We start from the raw sequence: 12386 nt of genomic DNA, 5'->3' as shown, positions 1-12386 counted from the left end.
AGGGCTATAGGAGAATATGGGCTTGGTACTAGGAAAAAGACTAATTGAGTTCTGTTAGTAATAGCTAGTAATAGCGAATAATCTGTTCAAAAATCACAAGACGAGGAAGTGTACTTGGGAAAGGCTGAGAGATACGGGAAGGTTTCAGTTACATGCTATCAAGGTCATTCAAGGAGTCCGAAAACAGATACTGGATAGTAAGGCGTACCAATTAAATACAGACTTAGCCCACAATTTAATAGTGATGAAGAATAGGTTAAAGTTTAAGACAGCAGTCAGGAGGAATCAATCCGCAAAGAAGCGCGGTACAGAAGTATTGAGGAATGAAGAGATGCGTTTGAAGTTAACTAAGGCTATAGATACTGCGATAAGGAATAGCACAGTAAGCAGTTCAGATGACGAGGAATGGACGTCTCTAAAAAGGGGAATCACAGAAGTTGGGAGGAAAACCATAGGCAGAAAGAAGATAACTGCGAAGAATCCATGGGTAACAGAAGAAATACTTTAGCTGATCGATGAGAGAAAGAAGTACAAAAGTATTCAGCGAAACTCAGGAATAAAGAAATACAAATCACTTAAGAATGAAATAAATACGAAATGCAGGGAAGTTAAGGCGAAATGGTAGCTTGAGAAAAGTAAAGAAATCGAAAAAGAAATGATTGTCGGAAGGACGGACTCAGAATATAGAAAAATCGAAAATTAAAAGCAAGGCAGGTAACATTAAGACTACAATGGGAATTTCACTGTTAAATGTAGAGGAGAGAGGTGATAGGTGGTAAGAGTACATTGAAGGACTCTGTGAGAGGGAAGACTTATGTGATGACGTGAAAGAAGATGAAACAAGCGTCAATATAGAAGAAGTAGGAGATCCATTATTAGCGTCGAAATGTAAGAGAACTGAAAAGACTTAAGATCAAATAAGTAAAAGAGATAGATAATATTCCTTCAGGATTTAAAAAAATAACTGGGGGACGAGGAAAAAGAACGACTGTTCATGTTGGTGTGTAGAACGTGTGATACTGACGATATAGCAACAGCTTTTCGGGAAAACATCCACACAGTTCCGAAGACAGCAAGAGTCAACAAGTGGAAGAATTATCATACAGTCAGCTTAACATCTCATGCATCCAAGTTGCTGGTAAGAATAATATACAGCAGAATGCAAAAGACAATTGAGGAAGTGTTAGAGGACGATCAGCTTGGCTTTAGGAAAGGTAAAAGCACCAGATAGGTAAGTCTGGTGTTGTGGTTGATAATGGAAGTAAGACTAAAGAAAAATCAAGACACGTTCACAGGATTTGTCAATCTGTAAGAAGCGTTATACACCGTAAAACGGTGGAAGATGTGCGAAATCTTGAGAAAAATAGGGATAAGCTATAGAAAACACGGATAATATGGAGTATGATGTACAAGGAAAAAGGGGGAACAATACTAATGGAAGACCAAGAATGAAGTGCTCGGATTAAAAAGGGTGGAAGACAGGAACGTAGTGTTTCGCCCCTACTGCTGAATCTATACATCGAAAAAACAATGACAGAATTAAACAACGTTTCAAGAGCGGGATTAAAATTCAAGGTGAAATAATATCACTGATAAGATTCGCTGATGAGGACAATTACACGATGTGTTGGGCGGACTGAACACTATTTACTAGAGAGTAAATCGAAGAAATACGAAAGTAATGAGATGTAGCAAAAACGAGAAGAGCGAGATTCTTAACATCTGATTTGAGGAGGACAAAAATACACTATGTGATCGAAAGTGTCCAGACACCTGGCTGAAAATGACTTAGAAGTTCGTGGCGCACTCCATCGGTAATTCTGGAATTCAGTATGGTGTTGGCCCGCCCTTAACCTTGATAACAGCTTCCACTCTCGCATACATACGTTCAATCAGGTACTGGAAGGTTTCTTGGGGTATGGTAGCCCATTCTTCACGAAGTGCTACATTGAAGAGAGGTATCGATGTCGGTCGGTGAGGCCTGGCACGAAGTCGGGGTTCCAAAACATCCCATAAGGTGTCCTATAGGATTCAAATCAGGACGCTGTGCAGGGATGCTTAAGAGATGTTATTGTCGTGTAACCACTCCGCCACAGGCCGTGCATTATGAACAGGTGCTCGGTCGTGTTGAAAGATGAAATGGCCATCCCCGAATTGCTCTTCAACAGTGGGAAGCAAGAAAGTGCTTAAAACATCAATGTAGGCCTATGCCGTGATAGCGCCACGCAAAACAACAAGGGTTGAAGCCCCCTCCATGGAAAACACAACCATACCTTAATACCACCGCCTCCGATTTTTACTGTTGGCACTACACACGCTGGCAGTTTACGTTCACCCCTCATTCACCATACCCATCGGATCGCCACATTGTGTTCCGTGATTCGTCACTCCACACAACGTTTTTCCACTGCTCAATCGTCCAATGTTTGCGCTCCTTACACCAAGCTAGCCGTCGCTTGGCATTTTCCGGTGTTACGTTTTGCTTATGACCATGAAATCCAAGTTTTCTCACCTCCCACATCACTGTAGTAGTATTTGCACCACTGATACAGTTTGGAATAACTGTGTGATGGTCTGGATAAATGTCTGTCTATTACATATTACGACCCTCTTCAATCGTCGGCGGTCTCTGTCGGTCAACAGACGAGGTCGGTCTGCACGCTTCTCTGATTAACGTGTCCCTCCACGTTTCCACTTCACCATCACATCGGAAACAGTGTACCTAGGGATGTCTAGGACTGTGGAAATCTCGCGTACAGACGTATGACACGAGTGTGACCCAATCACCTGACCACGTTCGAAGTCCGTGAGTTCCGCGGGACGCCCCATTCTGCTCTCTCACGATGTCTAATGACTACTGAGGTCGCTCATATGGAGTACCTGATAGTACAGCACAATGCACCTAATATGAAAAACGTATGTTTTTGAAGGTATCCGGGCACTTTTGATGACATAGTGCAGGTCGTAATTTGAGGAAGACTTTTCTGCAAATGTAAGTCTGGAGCACAGCATTGTGTGATAGTGAAACACGGATCGTGGGAAAACCGGAACAGAAGAGAATCGTAGCATTTGAGATGTGCTGCTCAGAACAATGTTGAAAATTAGATAGACTCATAAGGTAAGGAATCAGAAAGTTCTCTGCAAAAACATTGACAAGAAGAAGGGATAGGATTTTAGGACATTTGTTAAGACATCAGGGACAACTTCCATGATAAGTCACTAGAAGGAGCCGTAGTCGGTACAAAATATAGAGGAAGACAGAGAGTTGAATACATCCAACAAATAATGGAGGACGTAGATTGCAAGAGATACTTTGTGGTGAAAAGGATGACACAGGAGAGGAATTCATAACGGGCAGCTTGAAGCAAGGACTGATGACTTTAAAAAAATGAATGCTGCATGGAGAAGCAATACTCTCCACTGCCACTGGATTTCCAGTCCCAAACTGAAATACTCATTTTGTAATCAACGAAAACTAAAAGTTTGGGGTCTGAAACTGTATATTAGTCTTTTTTGCCTTTGTATTCACCAACGAGGATGATGTAACACCTTCCATTCCACTTCATTCTTTAGTGTTTACGATTCTTCCAGTACTGCTTCTTCTTCTGTCCTTTCCTTTCTTCTGTCCAGATCGTCTCTGGCTAGTCTTTATTTTTTCTTGAAAGCGTCCTAAATTTAATATTTTATAATTATGCATTTTGTGGTGTCCTGTTCTTTGATATTATTTTCAACTATTTATTTTCTTATTTGTGAATTCATTGCTATTGTTGACTTCCATTTCCATAAATTTTTAGCCTGACCTCATTCATTCGATAGAGGAGATTAACCTATGGACTGCAGCTACTTTTGATATTTTCTGTTTATTTTTCACCAATCTTTAGTTTGTATTGCACTGATCAATGTCCTAATAATCCGTGTTTCAAATCTCTCTGCCGTGTGTAGCTTATCCATCACCGTTAAGCATTCACATTCATATAAACATTCAGGTGATAATAACGTGATATAGCTTTTCTTTCTTTTTTTAATTTCTAGGGACGCCTTTCTGGTGGTTATAGTTAGGCCGCACCCTTTTTCTATTTTACTGACTCTTGCATCTATTGCATACTGTTCTAGCGCATTATGCTGTATCCTCAAAGATACTGAAATTTACTAATTCGCCTTGTTTTAGCTATTTGTGTTTTGTATTTTTGTGTTTTTTTGTATTCTTCATTCATTTTTTCAGCTGAAATTCTGAGACCATTTCTAAGACTTTTGTGAGTAAATTCTTCCGTCATATTTTCTTAAAGTGTTGGAAAATCGCCTGTAAACCGTGGCTTGTTTACTTTAATTCCTACTGATGTCTTTCCCATAATTGTTAGTTAAATTTTGTTCTTTCTTACTTAGAATTCAAGATCCCTATAACGTATTTTCTAAAACGCAGTTAAAAGTAAATTTGAGAAACACTCCCCTTACCTAACACAAGTTTTTATTTCTAACTGTTGAGGTTCTTCTCCCACAAATCTCAGTTTGGATTTCGCACTTGTTAGTTTCGCGAATTATGTTTATTGGTTGTGGTTTAACATCAGATACTCTTAATGTCTGGGAAATCAAATGCTTTCTTGAAGTCCGTAACTGATAAAATTATAGTTTTACTAGTCAACGGTGTGCAGCGAATTATTGATTTTTGGTTAAATCTTTTACATATTACATTTTTATACGCTTCAGTCAAGTTTCACCAATTTCTTAATTGTTTTTGGCTGACGCTAAGCTTTGGATCAGTGGCACTCGGGACGTTAGAAGATGCAGCAAGAAAAAGGAAAGTCAGTCTGGAGATGCGCGCCGCCTCGGTTCAGAGGCTGGCGCGCTCATTAGGCTGCCGTAGGCCTGACAGCGGAGGTTACACGAGTGGGCGAGCCTGCGGCGACCTACAGCTTGCTGCCCGGCCACTGCGCATGCGCCGATCAGCGAATTAGCCGCCGCTGCCGCAAACCACTTTAGCGGCCGAGGGGCAGCAGGCCGGGCGCTCCTCCGGGGAAATCCGACCGCCGGCTGAGTTGCTTCCTGAATGTCCGATTACACACGTCCACGCTCCGCCGCGCCAGGCCTCGTTACCCGGGGTGCTTGCCTGGGATCGTACGTCACTTGCCACTCCTTTTTCGTACCGTTACGGGATATAAGGTCCGCCTCTTAGCGCAAAACAACAGTTTTCCATGTAGACCCAAACATGATTCAGCACTTCCGTGCCATCGTTAGTTGGTTTCCTTTATTCAAACCTGAAAAATGTCAACAGGTTTTAAGTGATAATTAGTGTACGAAAACTATCCCTAAAAATCATTTTGGTTGGTTGTTGTCATTTCCTTAATTTTATGGTTCAAATGGCTCTGAGCACTATGGGACTCAACTTCTGAGGTCATTAGTCCCCTAGAACTTAGAACTAGTTAAACCTAACTAACCTAAGGACATCACAAACATCAATGCCCGAGGCAGGATTCGAACCTGCGACCGTAGCGGTCTTGCGGTTCCAGACTGCAGTGCCTTTAACCGCACGGCCACTTCGGCCGGCCCTTAATTTTATATTATTGGCTTAAGTAGGACCCTCTGCAAAATGAAGCCAATGACAAAGGTGAGGAAATATACAGGGTGGTCCATTGATCGTGACCGGGCCAAATATCTCACGAAATAAGCGTCAAACGAAAAAACTACAAAGACGAAGCTTGAAGGGGGAAACCAGATAGCGCTTGGTTGGCGCTGCCATAGGTCAAACCGATATCAACTGCGTTTTTTCTAAATAGGAACCCTCATCTTTTATTACATAAGCGTGTAGTACGTAAATAAATATAAATCTTTTAATAGGACCACTTTTTTCGCTTTGTGATAGATGGCGCAGTAATAGTCACAAACGTATAAGTACGTGGTATCACGTAGCATTCCTCCAATGCGGATGGTATTTGCTTCGTGATACATTACCCGAGTTAAAATGGACCGTTTACCAATTGCGGAAAAGGTCGATATCGTGTTGATGTATGGCTATTGTGATCAAAATGCCCAATGGCCGTGTGGTATGTATGCTGCTCGGTATCCTGGACAACATCATCCAAGTGTCCGGACTGTTCGCCGGATAGTTACGTTATTTAAGGAAACAGGAAGTGTTCAGCCGCATGTGAAACGTCAACCACGACCTGCAACAAATGACGATGCCCAAGTAGGTGTTTTAGCTGCTGTCGCGGCTAATCCGCACATCAGTAGCAGACAAATTGCGCGAGAATCGGGGATCTCTAAAACGTCGGTGTTGAGAATGCTTTTGTTCGTTCCTCACGTCCTTAGAATTCATTCTACATTACTTTTTTCTTCGTTTACCGTATTTCCCCGCGTTTCCATCCACAATTCTTGTCAACAAAGGTAACGCTTTCACACAATTTCCTTTGGCTCCAGTTGCTGTAGGCAGCTGATAAGATCAAACTCATTCAAACTGCAACTATAAGCCTTAAGGGCAATTTACGCATCACGATTCAAATAGTTACCAGGCCATTGTGACAAATGTTAAATTTTGTTGCATCCTACTGGATATATCAAGAGAAAAAGATCACATTAGCATTTACGTATGTCGTGCTTGTAGATTCTTGCCAGTAATGTTCAACATAGATGTCATAAAAGCAATGGCGATAAACAGAGAAGATATTATAACTGACATAAGTGATCAAGAGGAAAAAATATGACAATAAATTTTAGTACATTCATCTTCGGATAGACCGTGATACCCAGTTCGTACTATGTTTTTGTTTGAATATACATGAACAGTTCAATTGTATTTGACGGTCTTTTTTTATTTGCTATCGAGTTCAGAACTACAGTAAACACATTTTATGTTATGTTTGTATGTAATACAGTAAACGAAACTATTTATTACACTAAGCTGACGAAAGTCATGAGATAGCGACACGCGCATATACAGATGGCGATAATATCGCGTACGCAAGACACAAAACCGTTGGCCCTTCCAAGGCCTGTTTGGACGGAGTTTAGTTTTTAGTTTTAAGATATAAAAGGGCAGTCCATTGTCAGGGCAGTCCATCTGTATATATGGAAAGAGCAAATTGCTTGAAATTGGAACTGGGGTACCTGCAGTAGCTGAAGATGCTAATTATTCGTTGTAAATGGGAGACGGAAGAGCCTCTAAAGCAGAGGCGACCAATATTTCGGCTGACGGGGCGGATCCGGGCACTAATGCCACAGCTCTCTCGCCCCGCTGCACACTTCTACCACTGCCAAGTCAAGCTATCTGAGCGCCAAGAGGGAGAAGAGGGGGAAAAGTGCTAACGTCCGCATTTAAATGGCAGCGCAATTGCACTGCATACGACTTGGTTTTACATTTACGAGCCAAAACATTATTAACACTGCTCACCGGGAGACTGAATGGCGTTGCAGGTACGTGACACATTAAGGAAGATATATAACTGGAGTAGAAATGAATAAGGAACCATTTCTAGCGACGACACGACAAACAAGAGACCTTTATTGCCCGGCGCCTGCAGAGGAGTATCTTGGAAACAGCGAAGCTGGTCGGCTGTTGATGTGCTGCTGTCGTAAGCCGCCATGGAATGTGGATGAAAACGGCAAAGTCCCGAAGAGGCGACAAGGGGTTGGACGTCCACGCCTCACCAGGGGAACTGGATGTCGGAGGCTTTTCCGCTCTGTGAAACAGGGTAGGAAGCAACCTGTGCAGGTCCGGCAGCAGAGTGCAGAGCTGGTGCAGCTGCAAGTGTTCTGGAGCTCACCATTTAATACACGTCGTTGAACATGAGGTACCAGAGTAGATGACCCTTCAATATCGTTAATCAATATTGCAAAGTGCAAGGAAAAATCAAGATTGGATTATGGATCAATGGAAACGTGTCGTCTGCACTGATGATTCACGTTTCTTGTTACACTATGTTATTATCCTTGTACAGATGTGCCGTCATCCAGGCGAACGATGCTCGAAACACGCACCGCGCAATGGACGCAGGGTGCTGGGGCAGTACTACGCAGTGGGGGGCATTCAACTGCGCTTGCATGGGATCGTGTCAGCAAGCGAAGGCACCAAGACAACCACAGACGACGTGTATATTATTGTGGATTACCTGCCTCCCCCCTCCGCGATGTCTTCGCCAACTGTGATGGCATCGTCGAACACGATAACTGCCAGAATTGTGCTGCTGTGGTTTGAGGAGTATGATAGCTGACATTGGTTAGTTAGGTTTAAGTAGTTCTAAGTCTAGGGGACTGATGGCCTCAGATGTTAAGTCCCATAGTGCTTACATCTATTTTTGAACCCGATGAAACACTTCTGAGGTGCTACCGGGCACCACTTCCCGTCCATAGAGCAACGGCCCATAATTTTGACAGTTGCGTGACCCAGCTGGTGTCACATACATGGCGGGTTCAAGTGAGGTAGAATCGCTGTTGTAATGCGTTCCGAAGGTGGATCAACACGGTATTAGCCAAGTGGTCATGTTTTGGCTCATCAGTGTATATTTCACATTTTTCAGCAACATAGATCAAAAACGAAACAAATATTCAATGTCACTTAATTATTTTTGGCACGCTGAAGACGTAACATATTTTTTATTCAGTACATATTGTTGGTATACGAACAGACGCAGAAAATTTCAGAGTTTCGCACTCAGGTTCCCATGTAATCGTGACTGAAGGAAGATCTCTCACACAAATTTGTCAATCGAAATACTTTAGTACGTTTGCAGTCTCGCTATGGAGAAGAGTAATATTTTCTTTAAAACTAGAAATATCTTGCAGGTCAATCTTTTATATCTGCACATGGTTGAAATGGCTCTGAGCACTATGGGACTCAACTGCTGAGGTCATTAGTCCCCTAGAACTTAGAACTAGTTAAACCTAACTAACCTAAGGACATCACAAACATCCATGCCCGAGGCAGGATTCGAACCTGCTACCGTAGCGGTCTTGCGGTTCCAGACTGCAGCGCCTTTAACCGCACGGCCACTTCGGCCGGCTTGCACATGTACAGGGGCGCTTTCAACTCAAACGCCACAAGGTCTCGAAAACAGCTCTAAAACAGATGTAAATTCTACAGTGTCCTGAAAGCCTTTATAAAATTACAATTCTTTTAAGGCAAGAATGGAGTCTTCAAACTTCGCGTTTTCTTTAACGCCAATGAGCTTAGGGAATTGGATTGACTTTGTCAGATTTTCTTTTGAAGTATGTTCTCATTGAATCAGAAAGAAGTTACCTTGCAGTGTCTTACTGTAGACAGTGTGCAGTCAAATCCACTTGAAATGTGAAGTCTGCAATTCCTTTCCGGATATTCTACTTCCGTTTCTGCATTCCTTGCGCCTTCATAAATTCAAAAATAGCGACTTTTAAATCGGAAAATCGTTATACGTATGCCCCCTGACTTCACCAGCATATTTTGCAGTAGTTTATGAAATCTCCATACTCTTACGTCAGTTCCATTGAAAACTGTTGCAACTCACAATTAAATAATGCATGCTACTTCAGAAATTTTACTATTCGTTACATCAATTTCATCATGTGCTCCATGCCCACAATCTTGATGTATGGAACTCTGAAACCCGTCTGACGATCGTTGTAATTTCTTACTCTCTCGTTGTCAACTAAAATCTTTAAATTCTTTCTGCATGGTACTGTAATGTTGTCTCATATCAAATATGTAGCAGCCCCTACACTGCCTCTTTTTGTGGAAACAGCCATATGACCTGTGAACGTCCTTCGTACCCAGCTTACCGTAAACAGTGCTGAAACCACGATTCTGCCGAACTCAGAATTACCGTTATGTCGCGCTGTTCCGGGTATTTCCGGGAAGGACCGAGCAAACCATAGTAAGAGGCCGGGCCTTGCTCCGCACGCTGTACAGACGTCAGAAATAAACTGCCTGTGAAACATTTACAGTGTTCTTAACACAAAATTTATGTTCTTGTCGGCCAGCAGCGTGATGTAAGTCTTGTAATGACACTATAAATATGAATCCAAGTCCTTTGCTTCGATTTAATTTCTTTATTTCATTAGGCCTATTTCGGCTACAATTGCCATTGTCAAGCTATCTGCGAGTATTTTACCGTAATTTGGTTATATTTTTTAAAGTTTACATGTTATGGCTACATTGATACTTATATCTAGTTAATTTTGACTTCCATTTCACATGCCTATGTTTGTACTTAAGCGATTTCGTGACAGCTTGATGGTCATTTTTCACATCAGTGGATGCTTTGAAATATATTTTAGTTTATATTTATATGGTAACGAATTTCCAAAACTACATATGAAGGGTTTATTTCAATAATGGTACAAGTCCACTTTTGTTCATTCTGAGATACAGAGTCCTAAAGTTAAATGAGTGCTGAAAAATCTGCAGTTGAGATATCAGGAATATTCAAGCATATGGCTTCTTGCTAGAGATGAACGTTTCTTTCTGTTTGTTTGGACCATTAACGTGAGAAGCATTATAGACAGAAAAGTGGAGGTAATGGACTTGTACCATTATTGAAATAAGCCCTTCATAAAGTACCGGCACTTACCGAATTCGCTTGCCATACCAGCAATAACTTGGTATCACGAATCCACTCAGGGAAAAATTCACACCGGCCCAACGATATATAAAATCGAATGCAAATACTGTGAAAAATTTTACATAAGTCACACAGGACAAAATTTTGACATTAGATATCGAGAGCGCACTAGAAAGTATGGGAGTAATGCTTCTATGTTTTTCACACACTTAAAGTCCGAGGAAATATCAAACCAGAACATATAGAACAAACAATGAAAATCCTGCGAGTAATACCGAAGGGGCTAACTATGAGCGTTTTTGAATAAATTTGAATATATATGCATACATTTAAGCAATCACAGAACATACTAGACGAACAATCACACTTTAAATATAAAACAATACAGAAAATTTTATTCAAATCTAAAATTACAATAACGGGTAAACAGAGACTTAATAAGAATACTTCATAGTCAAAGATAAAATTAGCAGCAAAGATCAAACGGTTAATCAACTAACTTTACAGACTACATACAGCAACTTTGTAAGCATATAGCATCGTTGGCGTAACTGTCAGATGTTCTGTCAGAAACACGTAGGATAGCATCCTATACTGTGAAAAACGACAAACAGGGGCTGTTACAAATTTGCTAAAATACAAACATAGCCATAGAAAGCAGTTTAATAAGCGACAGTATTAAAGCATGTGAAATGGAGGTCAAGAATAACTAGACGTATGCGCCAGTAATGTAACGAAAAGATGTGAAATGAAAGTCAGCAATAACTATACGTATGCACCAACAATGTAAGGAAAAGGTACATCGCTACTTATCGTAAAGGTGACACGTTATGTTGCCGACAGGCCCAGTTAAAAGACACTTACAACATAGCTGTGGGCTACAGCCTTCGTCAGAAAACGAAAAACACACACACACACACACACACACACACACACACACACACACACACCTCATGCACACGTGACCACCATCTCCGGTAATTCGGAAGGGACGTACGCACCAATGTAGACTATATACATACACCATATAGCCATAACATGTTAACACAAAAAAATTAAGCAAATAATGATAAAATGCTGTGTGTTATTGGCAGATAGCTTAAGAATGGCAATAGTAGCCGAAATAGGCTTATTGCAATAAAGAAATTCAATTGAAGCAGCGGACTTGGATTTATATTTATAGTAGCACAAAACTGATATTAAAGATAAATAAAACAAAGGCTAAAGTAATGAGAAGCGGCAAAAACAAAAATAGCTAGTTGCTAAATGTAAAATCTGTTGTGTGGACAGTAGATGCAGGCGATGCTATCGACTGCCTATGATTATCGGAAAAACTACTGCGTTAAGGCATCCAAGGGCCAGTTTTGGTACATGAAGAAGCAGTATCAAGAGGGGAATGGGGTAGCTGCCATAGTTAGGACAAGAGCTCTGTCTTTTGTGTACTCCCACAGAAAAATATCGCAAGTTGTGAGGTCTGGTGACCAGGGAGGCCAAAAATAATAAACAAGATTTTATCATGTGTTATTAAGATAACGCCACACCTGAAGGTGAAACCGAGGCGGCGCGCCGTCATGCATAAAAATGAAATCTTTAGAATCTTGAAGTTGAGGAATAAAACCAATTATGCACCACGTCGAAGAATGACATTCCTGTCACCGTTTCCTCCGCAAAAAAGAAAGGTCCATAGACTCTGTGAACGGAAACGGCATAAAACACATTCAGTGCCGATGAGTATATTTCATGTTCGACGACGACGCTAGTATTTTGTGACACCCAAATTCTTAAACTATGGCGGTTTACTTTATCCGAAGAATGAAACGCTTATTCGTCCGAAAAGATGAGTCTTTCGGAAATACTGTCCTC

The 12386-nt window shown here is 41.2% G+C and overlaps 1 protein-coding gene across 1 annotated transcript in view; it reads left to right on the top strand.

Moving 5' to 3' along the window:
• The window catches only part of LOC126474667 (octopamine receptor beta-3R-like), a 62841-nt gene extending 57889 nt beyond the window's left edge, over positions 1 to 4952 (top strand). Inside the window, exon 2 of the mRNA XM_050102145.1 lies at positions 4705 to 4952. Within this exon, the coding sequence (XP_049958102.1) occupies positions 4705 to 4952 (248 nt within the window). The remainder of the gene's footprint in view (positions 1 to 4704) is intronic.
• The last annotated feature ends 7434 nt before the right edge of the window (positions 4953 to 12386 follow it).

The sequence above is a fragment of the Schistocerca serialis genome, chromosome 4 (genome assembly GCF_023864345.2).
Source record: "Schistocerca serialis cubense isolate TAMUIC-IGC-003099 chromosome 4, iqSchSeri2.2, whole genome shotgun sequence".
Classification (NCBI taxonomy): domain Eukaryota; kingdom Metazoa; phylum Arthropoda; class Insecta; order Orthoptera; family Acrididae; genus Schistocerca; species Schistocerca serialis.
This window is presented reverse-complemented; position numbering and strand designations above follow the sequence as displayed.